General features: G+C 41.2%; 1 protein-coding gene across 7 annotated transcripts in view; it reads left to right on the plus strand.

The window, feature by feature from the left end:
• Window positions 1–19565, plus strand: part of FGGY (FGGY carbohydrate kinase domain containing) — a 393115-nt gene that overhangs the window by 289336 nt on the left and 84214 nt on the right. For all 7 annotated transcript variants that reach the window (XM_033115796.1, XM_033115797.1, XM_033115798.1 and 4 more), the window contains 2 exons: window positions 3621–3768; window positions 18107–18181. In XM_033115796.1, the coding sequence (XP_032971687.1) occupies window positions 3621–3768; window positions 18107–18181 (223 nt within the window). The remainder of the gene's footprint in view (window positions 1–3620; window positions 3769–18106; window positions 18182–19565) is intronic.

Raw genomic sequence — 19565 nt, forward strand, 5'->3', positions numbered from 1 at the left:
CCCTTTGGACAGCCAAGAGAGAGCACTGGGTGGATGGTGGATATTTGACCCAGAACTCATGAGAGAGAAATGAGCAGGAGAGAAGTGTATATATTTGGGAGTCCTTAGCCCTACATGATAACTGGAGCCATGAAAGGAGGATGGGATAAACCAACGTTATATAAAGAGTGAGAAGAGGAATAAGGATAGATCTCTGTGAGACTTCACATATTTAAGGAACAAGCAAAGGAAGAGAACCAACTAGAGAGGAAGTAGGAAAACCAAAAGAGTGTAGTGTCCTGGAACCAAGGGCAAGAGAACAAACGAGTAAGAAGCGGCCAAGGGATGCAAAATGTGGAAGAGAATTCAAGTAAAATAAAGGCAGAAAGTGGTCCACTGGAGTTAGCAATAAAGAGAGTACCATTCCTCACAGTGGGACCCGTTTCACTAGAATGGGGCAGGCAGAATACATATTGCAGTGGGTCGAGAAGTGAGGACCTGGAGACAAACAGTGTGGAAGCTTCTTTTCCAAGACTTTCTTATTCTTGGAAAGTGTACAAATATCTTCTGTTAGACCATGTATTCTGATTTTTGGTTTGAAAGTATGGTCACCATACTTCTGTGCAGCCTATGAATCCATAGAATTACATGATTTATGGAGAGGGAGCGGAGAGTAGAGATTCCAGGGTACTGTCTGTATTCAAGATTGTAAGCAATAAAGTCTTCAAAAAAAATCTTCCCTGACTCTCGAATTTTTTTAAAGCTGGAAATTAATTTCCTGTGATGGGAAAGGAGAGGGAACTATTTATCGATCATCTGTCATTTTACAGTGCTCAGGACTCTGCATTTAATCTTACTAGGAACCTATAAGGTAAGAGAGTTAGCTCTGATTTGCAAAAGAGTGAACTAGGTTTGGAGAAGTTTAGTGTACCTGATCACCCAACTAGGACGTGGTGAAGTCACTTTGTGATTGTTCAAACTATATTTTCTTCATTGTACTCCATCGGAGTATGACAGCAAGAATTTCTGCCTGTGAGACAGGATATATGAGCCTGGAGTTATGAGAGGGAGGGAGAATGATCTACTTGGAACAGTTAATATGTGATTCCTGAGCTGGAAGAGGGCAGACCGCCATTTGAGAAGGAATTGATAAAACATACAAAATGAATCAAAGTCAGAACCAAAAAAGGCATCATGCAAGGTTAAAATTATGTGAATAATGATGTGCATTCGTTATTTTAATGTTTTCCAAGTGCACTTCATTTTGAATGATACACTCAGATAGCACACATGGTAAGGTATAATTGAAAAAACGTGCAGGAGAATGGCTGCATTCAAAGAATAAACATACAGCTGCGAGGAGGTTAGGAGTCAAAGGGGTAAGCATATGCCCTGTCCCCCAGGGATCTCATTAGTGCACGAGTGACCATATATGTAGAGGCTAAATGAATCTCACTGTTTGCAAAGACCCACAGTAAATGAGACAATGACGAATCAATAGTAATTAGGCCTATAGGTTCTTATTGACCCAGATGTCTGAAACCAAATGCCCTGCTCTGAGATTCCATGAGAGTCAAATGAAAAGATTTATAGACATGCAATTCTTCAAAAAAAAAAAAAAATCCCTTTGCTCTAAGTGCAGTGATGCTATTCTGAAGAGGAATATTGCTAGAATTAGTGCAGACTCTTGACTTCTGGCTAGAAAGGATGTTCTCGTGGCTTTTGTTGTCAATGTGGTTTCTGCTGGCCCAGGAGCAGAGAGAGCTGGGAAGTAGAAAACCAGGATGTGATCAGATTCTACCCAGATAGATAGTTCTGGCCCCACCTTCCGTGGAAGCCTTGGAGGAGCCTTTTCCAATACCATCGTAGAATCATGCTAAAACAGAGTGTGAAGGTGGGGCTTTGAGAAATCATTTCTGCCCTGAAATACAGAAAACACAGGGCTTCAGAATCACACAGAGGAGCGTTTCCATTTGGACTCGGCCACGTGTCTTCTCCTCATGCATCCGCTCTGTAAAGGGATGCTAGCAGTGCTTACCTTACCAGGCGAAGGCCTGAGGCTCACTCAGCGAGCCACCGTGGATGACTTCGTGGTTGGTGAGCCTTTGCCCGACCACAGCGTCAACCTCCTAATGTGATCTAAGGTAGATTTTTGCTGATCGAAATGAGGTGTCACAGCAAAAAGATCGCCTGCCTTGCTTCCACCCACCATACATCACACACACACACACACACACACACACACACACGCATTCTCACATTGACACTCCTTCGTGCACGTATATAGAGCAGTTTTGCTTTTCTATCTTTTCTATATTGTAGTTCCACATAAAATTTTTATTTGATGAAGAGTTTGAAAACCATTGCTCTACTTGTTTCTAATTTAGAAAACTTTCAGGAAGTTCATGGGGTCCATAAGAATGCTTAGTGTCACAAAACTGGAGCTCGAAATCTCTGAGCTGTATCTCCTAAAACATTTTTAAAATGAACATAATAAATACCATCTTAGGTATGTTAGATATTAACCTCCATTGGACATTGATTACCTTTTTTTTTTCCCCTGCCATTATTCAAGCCACGTTTTTTAACCATTAACGCTATCATTCCAAGGACACCAGTGGGAAGTGGCATGAATGCCAACCTCTGATAAACCCACTTTCTTCAGAATTGTTGGTTCAGGACTTTGAAAAGGAAGCACCTTTAAAGAGGGAAAGTAAACCAACTCCAATCTTTGTGACACGTAGTGAAATTTAATTCTGTGGGGTAGGTATTGTTATACCCATTTTAATGTATGGGAAAACTGAAGTTCAGGAAGGTGAAGTCACTGGCCCATGTTACCCAGCTGGGACAGGTAGAACCGAGATAGCCCAGGACTGCCTTCACTCCCAAGCCCATCGTCTCCATCTCTTTCTCCCTCTCACCTGAGCATGTAAGGACTGAGAGAGAGAGTCAGATTCCCTCGTTCTATACATGAAGAAACTGAGGCTTAAAAAAAGGAGAAAGAACTAACACAATGTCATTTGGTAGGTTCGGGTTAGACATCAAGTCTCCTAATTCCTGATCCTAACAGCATTCCCTCCATTCTCTCACTTCCCTGAGCAAACGCCTGTCCTCAGTGTGGGAACTGAAATTTGTCTCCATTCGTCATCTCATCATTATTATTATAATTACGGATACTGATTTTAAAAAATCTTTCACATATGTACAGTATTGTACAGTTTACAGAACAGTGTATCTTCACATACATAATCCCCTTTGATCTTCACAATAACCGTATGAGGTAAGTTGGACAGGAATATGTATCTGGTTTTACAGATGCAAAAAAAGTGGTTCAGAAAGTTTGAATAACTTGTTCGTGGTTACACACCTACTAGGGGTAGAGCCATTCCTGGATCTGGTCTTCTGATTCCAAACCTTTTCATTTTCTGCTAGAACATACCATGTATATTAGGTGATAGTACAATGATTTGAAGAGCATGGCATACTGGTTTCTATGGGTTTGGGTAGTTTCTTTGCTGACGCTTTTGGGATTCTGCTTCCTTTCAGGATCTGATGTGGAAGTACAAATGGTTTCTTTCTGCAGAACAATTTGCTCCCTGACCCTACTCCCCTTTTAAAAACAAAATTCACTTCTCTTCCAGATGCCAGAGTGTATATGCATATTTGAACAGTCACCTGGATCTGATTAAGAAGGCTCAGCCTGTGGGTTTCCTCACTGTTGATTTACATGTTTGGCCGGATTTCCATGGCAACCGGTCTCCCTTAGCAGATCTGACACTAAAGGGCATGGTAAGTGACAGCCAGTCCTTGCACAAAGGTGAAGGCAGGCCAAAGAGTTAGAAAGTTTGGAAGAAGCAAAGTGAGGAGAAAGGAAAAGAGGAAAAATAAAGAAAACAGGCCAACAGCCGCTGGCTTCTTGCAGATGCATTGCCATTGTGAAGGCTCTAGCTGCTCTCCAAGATGACCTGCTGAAAGTTCTCATTGTTTCGGAGCCAACTTCGAAAGCATTAAAAGCAATATTTCTTACACTTAGCTACTGCCGTGTCTTTGTTCCGTGGAGTCATGAGCCCCTGCCTGTGTAATTTCCGTATTTACATCAGTATCAAGAGTCATGTTTTCCATTTCCATTCCCAGGCTGCCTTGTAAGCAAGTGTAAGCATTACCACCCATGGTCTTGCTTAGCACAGCCACACATCTGCCGAGGTTCTGTAAGTCAGGGTTATTCAGAGTCCATGCTAATATTATTAGGATTTCAGATGGAACTTTGGTAAAAGTAAAATCCAATTAATACACTTACATTGGTGGATAGATTCGGCTCTTAGTGACCTGTAGGGTCACTTCCAGTGCAGAGATTCTGAACCGTCCTGTCGGGGGCAGGATGAACTTGGTGGGAGAGCGAATAATAACCACCTAAGCTAAGATAGAATAGCTCAGTGGCCACGTGAGATTAAGTAGCTGAGAGTAGTATAGCCACTGAGAATCATGTCTGAGGTTGGACGAAGCATGCAAAAGCTAGAGAAGTGGAGTTACGCTTTAGTTCCAAGCCTAACTTCCAGGAGAGGCCACAAGTAAGATAACAAGGCATGGATGCAGATCAGGAAGATGTCAAAAAGTTGAGAAGCAGAGCGGGAGATAAATCAGGTGGGGAGCTCGGAGTGGAGGCTGGAAACAATGTCAGGTTTATGCATTGCGTGGCATTGGAGCAGCGCGATAGAACTGGTAGAACTCCAAGACTCAGAATTCTATGGTTTGTGGTGAATTGCACTGAGATGTTTTTAAATATTTTTATGACGCAAACAGGAAGACCTGATCTTTATTTTCATTACTTTGTTGGCATAATCAACTTCTGCTAATAAAAGGGAGTCGAGGTGAAAAGAAAAGGAAATAGAACATGGCAAAGGTTATGTATGTCTGGACTCCATGAAGTGTACCTACACAACAAATAATGAGCTTGGCCTCTTTTTTGGCCTGTGGAAGCACAAGGGGAATGTCTGGAGAGGGCCGTGTGGCCACAGGCTGCAGCTAGAAAGCTGTGCTTTCAGATAACTGACTCTCTGGGTGCAAATGCGTTAGGGGAAGAACACATTTTCTGTGGGTACAAAAATGAGTATCTTAATTAAAAGTAAATATCAGAAGCCAAATATATGAGACACTTAAAATGCTAAAGAAGTTAAGAAGCATGACCAGTTCATAAAATGACCCCAAAACAATTCGGGGTTGTGTAGTAAAATGGTGATGGGTCTGGAGTCCTTCCCTTGGGGGCCTTTCCTTGCCAACATCTGTCTCCCCAGTTTCAGCAGCAGGTGCCATGGCTCCCAGTGGCTTTTATCTATTTCTTAAAACCAAGCCTGACATCCACAGATTTTAGAATTAGTATCATAAGGATATTCTATTAAAGATAGCCCAAATGCAGCATGTGGAGTTCGTGCAGTATTTTTAACAATGCCTGCCTCATCAGAGTAAGTACTTAATCACCAAGGGAGATTTCTTGCGTGGAGAAATATGCCCAATTATATTAAAAAATCCTGATATGTTTACTTCTTTAAAAAGTTTCATTGTTTTGTAAACGTACCTCATATATCACCTGACATTTCTTAGCAATGCTTTTCCTTTGTAAATGTTCTTGTGTTAGGCTTACATTGGAATAACTGTTCCTCCATGAGTTTACATCACAGCACTGGAAAGAGAAAGTGACCTAGATAAGATAGAAGGAAGGAAATCCTGGGCTAAAAAATTTCCCTCAAATTTCTTTCCCTCAATCCATTTTTGGGTAACATCAAAACAATCATCCTAAAATCCATCTATTATCATGCTATCCTTTTGTCAGAACCTACAATGATTACTGCCTCTAGTACTCATTCAGTAAATATTTATTTGGTACCTACTATATGCCAAGCACTGCTATAGATGCAGTAAGGTACAAAAATTCCTACGTTCGTTGAGCATGTTTCAGGGAAGGGGAGGGAAGTGCTTGATAAAATGTACACATAGCAACTACAATTGTCGGGAGAACCCCAGTAGGGCAAGAACCATGTACGATTTATTCTTTTGGCTCCCAAAACATTTCTCTGGGCACATACTAAGTGTTTAGTATGTACTTATTGACAATTGATAGTCAACATGGGGATAATAACGAGATCATATATTCCTTTAGAAAAAATATGCATATGAGCAATTTGCTAATACTACATGGATTAGTTGCTACTCTGACTATCCATATAAGTATTGAATACCAGTATTAATGAGCAGGTAAATTAAGAGAAGAGGCTGCCATTTTTCCACAAGGATGAGTACATTTGTTCATCAGTTAATTAATTGTTTTAACAAGCACAGGCCCGGTTATAGGTCCTGGTGGTTATCAGAGTAAGTAGCCATAATTCCAGCCCTCAGGACTGTCACTGTCTTTGGGGGCAGACAACATATAAACAGGCAGCGGGGATACTGGCTCAAGTTCCAGGTGCCACTCAGTGTCCAGGGCTCCCTAGGTGCATAGAAGATGATTGCCCACCCTGGTCTCAGTGGTCAGGAAAGGCTTCAGAGAGAAGTGACATTGACCCTGAGTGAAATGAGCAAGAAGGTGTGGGGCCAGGGAAATCACAGTAAACACCGTGTTCTGGAGAGGAGGAGAGAGCATGGCGTGCGAATGGCTCTGATGTGGGCTCCTTGTATCGTTGTTGCCAGTGCTGCGTTGCATTTAGCATTTTGTCTTGGTAATAAGAAAAGAAAATATTTTCTCAGAGAACCTCTGGGCACTCCCTATGCTCCTTCGGCTTCAGCAGCGTTCCACTCTCTCTCTTCTTGACTCTTGCCTCAGTGACTGTTGTCTCTTACATTTGTTAGACATTCATTCATTCAGCAAGTGCTTATTAATCACTGACTATGAACACAAAGGAAAAAAATAACTGTACCTGTCCCAAATTCACATGAAAGTGAGGAAAATAATTATTGTGTATGTGCAAGTGCCTGTGTACGTAATCATTATACCGGGTGAACCCCGTAATAGAGACATCTATGCAAGCTGAAGGAGCTACTCAGTAAATATCTGACTTTGAATTGTTTTTGAAAGTGGCATTTGGCTGGCAAGCCCTCATACAACCTTTCTCTACTTCACTTGAAAATACCTATGAAGATGCAAAAAAATCATAAAACCATGCTGACCTTGACAATTAAGATGACATTCAACTAGGAAAACTGCAATTTAAAAAAAAATTATTAAATTTATTGGTGTGACATTGGTTAGTAAAATTATATAGGTTTCAAGTATACGATTCTATAATACATCATCTACATATCACATTGCGTGTTCACCACCCAGAGTCAGTTCTCCTTCCATCACCATATATTTGATCCCCTTTATCCTCTTCTACCACCCCCTCCCCCTTACCCTCTGGTAACCACTAAACTGTTGTCTGTGTCTGAGTTTTTGTTTGTTTGGCTCGTTAGTTTGTTGCTTTTAGTTTTATATCCCACATGTGAGTGAAGTCATATGGTTCTCGACTATTTTCTGTCCGACTTATTTCACTCAGCATGATAATCTTAAGATCCATCCATGTTGTCACAAATGGCACTATTTCATCTTTTCTTATGGCTGAATAATATTCCGTTGTACGTAAGTACCACATCTTCTTCATCTAATCATCTATCGAAGGACACTTTGATTGTTTCCATGTCTTGGCCAGCATGAATGATGTTACAGAACATAGGGGTACATATATCTTTACAGATAAATGTTTACAGATTTTTTTGGTAGATACCCAGGGGAGGGATTGCTGGGTCGTATAGTAATTCTATTCGTAATTTTTTGAGGACCCTCCATTCTGTATTCCATAGTGGCTGTACCAATTTACATTCCCATCAACAGTGTATGAGGGGTCCTTTTTCTCTACAACCTCTTCAACCCCGAATTGACATTCTCAGAGAGAATCTGGAAAGATTTTTCAGAAGCTAAAAGACTAAAGGTAACTTGTTTGATAAACATAATATATGGCATACGAACAAAGTAAACCACTAGCCTTGGGAGAATTTGGACATCTCCACCTTCGTCTCCCTCACTTAAAAATGCAAGGCCCCTTTAAGGCTAAAAACAGAACAGTCATCCCTCTACTCTGCTGCTGTGGTTAGGGTTTTTTGTTTTGTTTTGTTTTTTGAAAGCAGCCAGTGAGTTGAATTTCCCAGAACTCCAACACAACCCAAATCTTATCTTCCCTTTCAGTTGAGTCCATTAAAAAACTGCCAACCTGAGAAACCAACTGGGTGGGAATTCTGATGTAGGATGAATGGTGATGCCCTGCCTTCTAAAGATCCTGAGTAAAACTCTGTAAGGGAGCAGAGACCCTGAGGAAAACACGGTGAATTTGGAGGAGGGCTGTAGTTTTGAATGTCTACTGTCTGTTCTAGGGTTAGAAAGCCGGGCAGTGGTAACCTACCTCCAGCCAACACATCTACACAAAATAAAACCTGCTGGCCTTTGGGAGTTGACAACTAGCTATACATCTGAAGAGGCAAACCCAAGCTACAGTGAGTGGGACTGGGAATAAGTCATGTAGACTGTATGCGGGAAACACTTCATGTGTACAGCTCTAGTTAGAATGAATTAAAAATAATAATAAAGTGAGTCCATTAGGAAAAACATGTTGCATACAAAGAAAAAGAAATACCATTTGAACACTTAGGGAAAGGCCTCTGTAAAGATTATTTACTACTGAAACGAAAAGAAAATATTAAAAATGTCTTGGCATATTCAATGGGATTTTTTTTTAAGGCACAGCTCTATGAAATACGGTAGAAACTTACTAGGAAAAAACGAGTTCAGAAGAAAAGACAATGGAATGACCAAAAAAAAAAAAAAAAGGAAATGTTAAAGACAGCCAAAAATACAATAGCAGAATTAAAACCTGCATTGAAGGCAATAAAAAAAAAAAGAAACGTAACTTTTACTGAAGAAAGTAAGATTAGAGCTGTCATAAGATGTAGCCTGTATTTTAAATTTATTAGGAAAAGCATTTTGAGGGTGGGAGCTATAGATCATTTACTTTTTAAATTCCAACAGAGCCTAGGTCAGAGATAGGCACTGAAGAATTGCCTTATGGCTAAGCAATTATCTTCATCTTTGTTTGCTGAGTGAGGAATGAATGTACAGTGACCTGCCCAGGGTCATGAAGCCAAGAAATGGCAGAGCTTCAATAAAAATATGAATCCTGACTTTTAGGATTCCCATTGCCATGAGGCTGCCTTAACTTACAACTCTGGACTTTGAAAAGAGCACTGAGGACTATAAAAAAGAAGTCCAACAGCTACATCATGCGCGGCTTGATACTGACCCACACTCCTCACCCTGGTCCTCTCGCGCCTGTTCTGACCACCAGCCTTCTCACTCTTTCTCCAGTTTTTATCCTTACGCCGGTCCTTGGAAACCTCTGCCCTTGTCTCTTCTCAGTGGTGGTTCTAGTTTCCTTCCCACCCTCACTGACTCAGATTTCAAAAGTAATTGCTACTCCTGGTTTGACCTGGCTCTAAACCCTTCCACTTGAGGTGCCTGCCCTCATGAGCAGGAACAGGGCACCCAGGCATCCTTCCGTTATGCTTAATAGAATCATTTTCTTTTATTCTGGTAACAGTTGGCTTCCTGCCAGGTGACTAAATGTTGTATTTTTTCCTTTGGTGCTGCAGTATCGACCTACAGCACTGGACTACATAGAGATGGAGGCTAAAGGGTAGGCAACTTAATAGTATGCCTGGACCAAGTGCTCACTTATGTGAATAGTCTCCTTTCCACTTGATAAATGAGGCATGGCGAGGTAAGGGCTGCGCATGCGATATTTAAACGAAGCAGGAGCTTGGGTAATAGCCATCAATCATTGTCAAAATACTCTAGTGAGTCTAGGTTCTTTAAAACTAAACCAAAACAAAACTGCTTACTTTTAAAGTACAGAAACATGACATGGTCACACATAAAGATAGATGAAGCTAAATTTTCACAATCAGGAATGGTTGCATGTCTTACATTGTGTGTGAGTGTGTGTGTGTGTGTGTGTGTGTGTGTGTGTGTGTGTGTGTATTTTGAATGGTTGATTGGATAGTTTTTACCCCTGTGAGATGGTAAAGAGAGCCCAGGTTTTGCAGTTAGACCTGTATTTGCATCCTGGCTTGAAAATGTATCCGTTGTGTGACCTTTGAGGTGAGCTGGGTGAGGTCTGTCTGCTCCTCAGTATGCAGGAAGGGCACAGGCTTCTTGCAGCATCATCGTCAGAATCAAACGGCGAGACTGTCACTACACAGACACCAACAGCAAATGCGTTGGAATCTATGGCTCCTTCTTAGCGGTTCTTACTTGCATGTTTACAAGCTGGCCAGCTGGAGTCTAAGAGTCTCCTTTGAATCCTGAGAGCCTGTCACAAGCCATCCACCTTCGTCTGACTGGACTCATCAGCCATGGAAGTTACAACCACAACCAGCTAGAGACACTGCACACTCAGTCTATCACAGAGCAAAGTTTCATACAGCTGTAGAGGTTAAGTCTCTGTATTTAAGGCTTTGGCCCTCAATTTCCTCATCAACACAATAGGAAACTCAAATTTGGTGATTCAAAACAGCCAGCGCTGTAGGAATTTTGAAAGAGTCCTTTCTTCCTTATGTATATAACCAGTTTTTATTCTGAAATTAATATGGCCTCCTCTTTTTGATTTTTTTTTTAAAAAAAATTATTTTCTGAAATACCCACTTGAATAATTAAATTAATTCGGAGATATATCATGCCATGAGCACAACACACCAAGTTCACTATTGGTGGAAACGTGTTTTCTGTGCTTTTTCCAAGCACAGTACTCCCCAGAACAAAAAGTTACTTTCTGGTTCTTTGAAGAGCTGTGATTTCTAACGTAAGGCCATATGCTGGAGAGCATATGTAAGGTTGACTGCTGGAGAGGTTGAATGCTGCTCCAACAGCTCGTCAAAGCAAGCACAGAGCCTGTGTGCATGTGGAAAACTGGGAGAGTGTCAGGAAAGAAGCGTTACAAGACCTTAGCCAGTTCCCAGAGGATTGACTCGTAGCTGAGATGGGCATCACTAAACAGAGTCAGATGTGGATGGAGTCAGCAACTCAGATGAGTATTTGCAAGAGCTTAGTAGAAACCAGAGGTTGTTTCCTTGTGGCTTCCTCTGATGGGGTGACGGATGATGGAGCTGGACGTTCATGGGCAAATTAAAGTAGCTTTTGAGTGATATGTTTATAAGCCTTGGAAATACGTGGGCTCTTTGACATAAATTTGTTGTTTTTGTTACGATTTAATGCAGTTTTATTTAACTGTTTTTTCACATATTGTTTTTTGCCTGTGAAAAATAGAATCCTATAACAAAGCTTAATATCCTCAGTATCATTTAACTGGTTCTCTGATGATGATGATGTGTTTTTTTATTGAAGCAACTAATTTAGCAGCTAGTATTTTAATTTATAATAGGTACCATTTTTTCAGGGACCACAATGTGCCAGATACTTTAAATGCATCATCACCAGTTTTCATATTAACCCTGCAAGACAGTGTTGTTGCCCCCATTTAAAATAATGGAGAAACTGAGGCTGAGAGAGTCTAAGTTATTTACCGAAAGGAGAAAAGACCAGAAGTGGTCCTAGAACCTAGTCAGCTCAAACAAGGGTGACTGATATTCTTTGGGAGAAAAAAAAAAATTTTTTTTCTTTTAAAGATCTTTGTGTTTTCATAGTCCTTCTGCTCTGTTTTCAATGTGTCTGCCACATTTCTCACTCGTTTTACTGACTTTTTAAATTATATCACAGAAGTAGACTTTTCTTTCTTCGTACGTTCTATCTTCTCTGTATACACTAAACAACAAGTAAAACTGGGGGAGGAGGTAGGTTATGGACAGGAGTTCTTCCCAGGGTAGTGCATGATGATGAGTGAATCGGGTAGAAGCCTGCTAAGAAGGCCCAACAGATAAATAATGGGAAAGGACTCAGGCCAGAGGACCCAGGATGGGATCCAAGTCGGTATATAAATCCAAGACAGGATTGGATGAGAGCACGTGGGGGCCAGGACAGTTTACCAGAACAGCTTTGGGATACTGGTACATGACGTATTAAAATCACTTAGATTTAGAGCATCAAAAGCAGAGCAGACCAAGGTGTGAAGTGCTTGGGATATCTGGGAAACAGCGAATGGACTCGTGTTGTGTGGTGTAGAGTTCACCAACAGTATAAGGTGGTGAGGGAGAATGTCAGCCTGTCATCTACTCATTGTGTGTGTGTATTAGTTGTCTGTTGCTGCTGTAATAAATTACCACGAACTTAGAGACTTATTTTCTCCCAGTTGTGTAGATCAGAAGCCCAGGCTGGCTTAGCAGGTTTCTCTGTTCCAGTTTTCACAAGACTAGAACCAAGGGCTCTTCCATCAGCAAGCTCTGGGAATAATCTACTACCAAACTCATTCAAATTGTTGGCCAAGTTAAGCTCCCTGCAGGTGTAGGACTGAGGGCCCTGTGACTGGATGACTGTCAGGCGGGGTCCTCAGCTTCTAGAGGCCACTCCCATTCGGTTCCTTGTCCCCTTCCTCCACCTTCAAGGCCAGCAATGGCCGTCAAGTCCTTCTCATGCTTTGAATCTTTCTGATTTCCATTTCTGCCTCATTTCTTTTGCCTCCTTCTTCTACCATATCTCTGGACTAACTTCTGCCTGCCTTTTCTGCTTTTAAGAGCGCATGAATTACATGGCGCCCAACTGGAAAATCCAGGATAATCTCCATATTTTAAGGTCAGTTGGCTAGTAACTAGTTCCATCTGCAAAGTCCCTTTAGAGCAATGCCTAGATTAGTGTTTGATTGAGTAACCAGGAGATGGGAATCTTGGGGGGACAGCTCTAGAATTGTGCCTATCACGTTGTGTTAACACATGTATCTGCATTTTCCAAATCTGGGTGCATTTTAGGCAATGCCAAGTGTCAGCTTCGATTCCTGATGCTTACCGAAAGGAAACCTCTACCTGTTGTCTGGGAGATTTGTCTCGTTTCTCTTCCAGGCTGTTGATTACTTCAGTCCTCTTCTCCAATCTCCGTCCTCTCTTCAGACGTTTTCTATAAATCTTTCTCTGATCCTCCTCATTTCCTCACTGTCTGTCCATCACCTCCATCTTCATTATTGACTGAGCAAACAGAGCATTTTTCCTGTGCCTTTTGTGTTCTGAAAAACTCTCAACCAATTCCCCTGAGCCATGGATGCCCCGTCAAGTTCTGATGACTCTAGATAAATCTCAAGACAGGGAATCATGTTTCTGTTTTTTGTAATTTTTAGAGACCCCTTGAGAATCTATTTCTAAGTCCCCCCTCCTTTTTTTCTTATAATCACTTCAATTCCTTTAACAACTAAGATGGAAGAAAAACTTAGCTAACTATATTACTAACACATTTTTTAATCTCAACTATTTTAGGGCTTATGAACCTATAATTCACAATGCCAAGATTTAGGACAATTATTTCCACACTTTATTGTGCATCCAGACCTTGCTGAAATTGCAAATTGCTAGGCCCATGACAAAGGTTCAGTAAATCTGGACTTGGATCTCAGGAAATCTGTATTCACCTGGGATCCCGGAAAAGAGTTAAGACATGTGCCCAAGTTCTCACGGCTACTAAGTGGCAGCAAGATTTAAGCTGAAGTGCACGGTGAAGTTCATCTGTCTTTCCTATTCCCAGGGTAAATGGACGTGTGTAGGTTGATAAGGACTAAGAGTTCTCCAGAGTTTTTGCAAGTGAATTCCCCACTTGCAAAATCCCTGAGCTTATCAGGGACACACTGCTTGTCCATACTCCTTGGTGTCCATACCTTTAACATCATGATGCTGGTGGTCAACATATATTTTGCCGTGGACAGCCACTAGTCTTCAGTGGTCCTCGTTAAGACCCTGTGGTACCCATAGCGTGTTGAAGCGATGCTTTATTGCTGTATTCCAGTTAGTGAATAGGATTGAGCCCTTGATGCATTCAAGAGAAAGAGAAAGTACATTTACTAAGAGAAAGGGAAAGAGAATGACCATTTTTAAGTGCCACCTATGCACACTTAGTTGGCATCACAAGTGGCTAGCTCTTGTAAACTCAGTACAGCTTGCTGGAAAAGTAAGGCACTTTGAAAATGATGTTTAATCTTCACACAGATACCTTAAGGTATTATTTATTATTCCTACTTTACAAATGAAAAAAGCTGAAGTTACAAAACTCACACTTTTGTGCAGCCAGTTAGGGGAAATGGCAAGATTTAAACCCAGGTGTCTTATTCCAAAGTTCATCACCTTTCCATTTACCTACACTCCTAAGCTCAAAAATCCTATAATGATTTTACATAAGTGTTTTATAACCATTATCTAGGATGTTGAAATAGTCGATTGCAGTTCGCATCTCATTGGCCACCATGTGCAGCTTTCACACATCTCTAAATATTAATTAGAAGTGTTTTCTCTTACGGTTCTCCTCATTACACAATAGGCAAAATAAATAAAGTGTGCTTACCATAGCAACTGCCCCATGGGGCTTCCCCACACATTTCACTGTCTTGCCCGAACAGTCGAAATAGGCACATGAGCATATATAAACGCATTCCTTCCACTTGCGTTTCCTTCCCACTTCCTCTTAATAATGGAACCATTCAGCCTTCAGCCAGGGGTATCAGCTCATCTGTCCTATCCCAGCTTTCTCACTGGCTCTAAAGCTATACCTCCCCCAGGACATCCCTGGCACTCCCAGGGCACTGCTGCCACCCCCCTACCAAGACAGCTCCCTAAAGGCCCTTTGTAGCCTCCTGAGTGGTCCACGTGGCAGGCATCCCTTAGAAAGTTCCATCTTGGGCTGGCGGTCATTTGACTTTTGCCAAGGCAGGGTTTCAGTCCCTGGTGTTTGAGGGAATCAAATGGACTTAATGATCATCGGTCCTGCTCATGTCTCCATCTACATATCCGGTGAGATGTCAAGGAAGCAGGAACCCCTGACTGAAGTAACATCACACTTCAGAGAGAAGTGTCTTTCACTGAGTCTCATTTCAACTCTATGACGCTGGTGCGAGTGGTGAGGAAATGTTGGGAATGGCTATGGGAGAACTGTGCTTGCTGAGTCCCTTCTGTACTGAGTAACTTCTTCCCAGGAAAAGCTTTCTCTCCCTTGAAGGACAGGTATGTTTTACTTATGGGGGGAGAGGAGGAGAAGCTACGTCACCCGTCATGTGTCCTTTTCTTCCGTAGCTGCTAACAAGCTCGAGTTCAATTTAGTGCTCATTTACATTGATCATCTCATTCTCAGTTTCTGGAGAAAAGAAACCACCTTCTCTTTTCTGCCCTATGATTTCTGAGCTCTGGAAATTTAGAGAAGGATCCATACTATCTTTTTGCTTGACGACCAGTTCTTTTTGGAAGTTCTTATGAATATTTGCAAATTATTTCCTCAGGAGATTAAGAAAGCTAAATCTAGTGATACCACAGCCCCTTTTCTCTTACGGGTTCTTACTAATTGAGAAAGATATCAGAACCAGTTACATTATCGGTGTTACTATAAAGGGCACTGGGGCTCCTAATCAATTAATAGGAGAGGGTATCTTATATACGAAGTCAAATTCCTCCCTCAATCCCATCACAGCTTATCTACATCTGTTGTTTAGTACCAACCTGTAGGGAGATGTGGGTGTGCCAAGCAGATACATGCCCAGTCACACACAGGATCGTGGCTTGATTCACATCACATTGATGATCCTGGAGGGGAAGCCAGAGGTGGCCTGGCTCTGGAGGAGAATGCTAAGCCATGCCCAGTTGGCTTTCCCAGTAGACCAACAGCAGAGATGCTACTGAGGCCAGGCCAGTACAGGAGAGAGAGAGAGAGAGAGAGAGAGAGAGAGAGAGAGAGAGAGAGCGCGCATTCGTGACTTGTGATACTGCTGGTTGCTCACACCAAGATATTCGGCTGAGGGGGCATATGACATGGCTGAAATACTGTCTGCTCTGCTCCTTTTTATAATTCATTCTCCCAGATGGCATGTCTTATATATTTAATCCACCTGAAAGTGGCAACCTTTTCTACTTCTCACAAAGGCTCCGTAGGAGCTACAGGGACTACTTTTGCCCCATTCTCATATAAGCCACTTCTCTGACGAGGAAGGGTAAGTGTGGAGCTTGGGGGTAGGTACTGGGACATACAGCAAATGGCTCCTCACCTCCATGAATATATGAGGAGCTGAGGTAGTAAATACTGTGCTCTCATAATTAAATCATTTGACAGAGAAGGATAGGGTGTTAGGAGAGAGTGGTATACAAAAGGAAAAAGGAGTGCTGAGTTTATGGTGAATAACACAGGTAAAGTCTGTCAGGACACCTAAGTGCTGGTTTCCATTCTTGTGTTCCTTGAGGCAAATTATTTTCTCAGGGAGGGTATGAAATGAACTTCTGTATTGGCAGCATTGTTCATGTTCTCTTCTAGTTCCAGCATGCTTCCTGTATGTTTAGGTCTCTGGGGAGTTTTATGAGAGCTGTTCCTTCATCGAGGTATTGGTTTGGGGGGATGCATCCCCAAAGTTCCTCTCTGGTCTCCTATTCAAACCTTCCGCATTCCTGTGTGTTAAAATCAAAGCCATTGTTCTCCTCTAGTTGCTCAGTTGTTTGCCAAGGAAAACTATCAGCAGGTAGCTCTACCGAATTCTGGTATCCCCTTATCAACAGACTTAGATAAGTATCCAGAATAGCTGGGACAGGGGATGCTAAGTGAGGCGGGGCAAGCACAGGCGCTAGAGAAGTGAGCAGGGTGGGCCCAGGAAGAAGCACGTAGAAGTGAAGGCATTTCTGCTTCAAAACGAGGGCAATGAGGAGAAACTTTAACACAGAGTACCATGACCAAATTTGCATTTGAGAACAATCACTAACTCCATTGTAGAGAGGAGCACCATTAGAAATGGAGATTTGCTCGGCTAATTCAGCAATCAGGAAGGACACAATGGTGGCCTGGTTAGTTAAGGAAATAAGAGACAGTGAGGATGAAGATAAGGGGATGGATTCAAAAGAGATTTTTTGAGATCAAATATACACAATTTGGAGACTGGCTAAATATGGGAATGGAAAGAGATGTCAAGAAAGGGTGCTCCCGGGTTTCTGGTTTGGGCAATGGAATGGTATCGGTACCCTGCCAACAGGCCAATACTGGCCCCTTAATCATGGCTGGGGAATCTGGAGAGAGCAATAAATGGGGCTGGAGAGATGAAGGAAAGGGAACTGGGTAGACCACTCAGCTCCCCTTTTATAACGCAGGCTGCATGTCGCTTCCTCATTGAACTCAGGACCACACACACGGTAGGCTCCGAGAAATGTATGTTATGTGAAGGAATTTTTGTAATGTGAGAATATAAAGTGAACTCCAGTATTGATGCCCACAAACTTCGGACTAGGGTTGACAAAACCAGCAGTCTTAACCCTCTGGCAATGTCCCAAGAGAACACCTTAATAAATGGGAAATGTGAAGGTGGGTCTGTGAACAAGTTTTGAAGTTACCCAAATCCATCATCCTGTTCAGTTCTGGAATCTCTCAGAGACTGCCGTACTCCATATAAGCATGTGGTTCCGATTGACTTTAATGGGATTCCCTCGCAAACCACAGATTCTAAATTATCCCATAGTAGGTATAACATTTATAGGAGGCATATTATTTTACCCCAAATACCCTCTAGATGCTGTTACACTGAATTCTGACAGTAGCAGAACTCAGAATAAGAACATCTTTTACTAGAATGCTACTGCTACATGTTGAATTTGGTAAGCCAACGATATTTGTAATAAAAGAACATTTTTTTAAAGAAGAAGAAAGAAATATAATTCCATGCTAAGAAATATCAAATACAATCTTTCCACAGTATTTGTTTTGTTTTGTTTTTGTTTAATTCAATGCAAGGCATTTCTTTTATGAAGGGATAGTTTTTCCCAGGTCTGGAGATTAGATTAAACAATTTAGTAGTCATTTCACATTCAGCTCACAAAAAGGGGATTTGCATATGAACTTGTGTCGGCAAGAAAAAACACATCTGAACGTGTTTCATGGGAACTAACTCTGACCATGGCAGCTCCTTTCGGACCTCATCTTCTTCTCTTGTTTTCATCCCTGCAGGTCACTGGATTGAAACTGTCTCAGGATCTTGATGATCTTGCCATTCTCTACCTGGCCACAGTTCAAGCCATTGCTGTAAGACATTTTAATTCCATTTTTAAAGAGACTTAGAGTATCAATAAACTTTAGACCACATGCTCCCCAAGATGCTATATGCTTTTGTGACAGAGATTCTCAATTAAAAGGAAATTTACCAAAAAGAGATGCATGTCTGTCCAGAAGGAAATCGTGATGGTTTTTACCTGCTTTATTAATAACCTCAAATAGCTAAAAAAACTGAAAAGCGTTAAAGTCTTTGAACGTCATACTTGGCATTTATCTTATTTGTCTGCTAAGTTCAATTAAATAGAAGCAAGCAAACAGATGCCATATTGAGTGAGAGAAACCAGAATTAAGAATGTCCAAATTTATAAAATGCATGATACTGTTCTTCACGCACACACACACACACACACAAAATTGTTAATAAGGTTTTTTTGTTTGTTTTTTTTAAAATAGTAAGCTTCCTTAGAACATGAAAATATTTTTAGATAACTAGGTGCTTGAATGAGCAGTTTGAATGGTTAGGGAAGGAGAAAAGGAAGAATTTAAATCTAAAGTGTTAGGAACTCCTAAACTAAAGATCAGTCAAAAATGAAAACAAAATCCTAGAGACTCAAACATGATTGTCTAAGGAATCTTCTTCTCTAGAAGTGATCCATGAGTGGGCTGCAAGAGGGTTCTAAACCCTGAACTCATTCATGAAAGATTATATGTGTGCACACGTCAGGAAGTGTATTTGTAGGGATTGGGTCATGGCTTTCAGGGTCTCACAGGTGGTAGGAACCCCGTAATCACAGTTGATCCAGTGAGACTTAGCCACTCTGGAAAGAAAATAAGGACCAACAGAAAGGAAAAATCAATTCACTAAATTCGGATTCAGAATTCATTTTCAGAAAAATGCCTATAGACAAATTTTTTTCTTAATGCTATGAACATATTTATATGCTATTCAATTATTCTGTTCCTTCATACCTCTTTCATAACTTCCGTGCTTCAAATAATAGAACTACATGCATTTTTCCATATATCCATATCACCAACAAAAATGCTTTTCTGATGTTCAGATTTGTCCAGGTGCCATGTGCATATGATAAGAGAAGAGAACTTCCCAACCACTAAAGGAACATAACGGTCTTTAAAGCAACTACGTACGAGTATGGAATCAGCTAACTTCATTAGATTAAACCGTCCTTTTGGTTAATAGACCAGTTTGACTGTATTTTTCTGAGGCAACTGTCGTATTGATTTAATAGCTTGGCCAGTTCAGTGAAATCAATCAGTCTGCTTTGTTTATGGGGATTTGGTCCAAAACAAGCAATTCTGACCTCAATCAAAATGAAGGGAATGATTAGTAAGATGGAATGAAGGACAAAACTGTGCATCAGTAGTAAAAATAATTATTTAGTGATCTTGCTTT

This window comes from Rhinolophus ferrumequinum, chromosome 9, assembly GCF_004115265.2.
Source record: "Rhinolophus ferrumequinum isolate MPI-CBG mRhiFer1 chromosome 9, mRhiFer1_v1.p, whole genome shotgun sequence".
NCBI lineage: Eukaryota > Metazoa > Chordata > Mammalia > Chiroptera > Rhinolophidae > Rhinolophus > Rhinolophus ferrumequinum.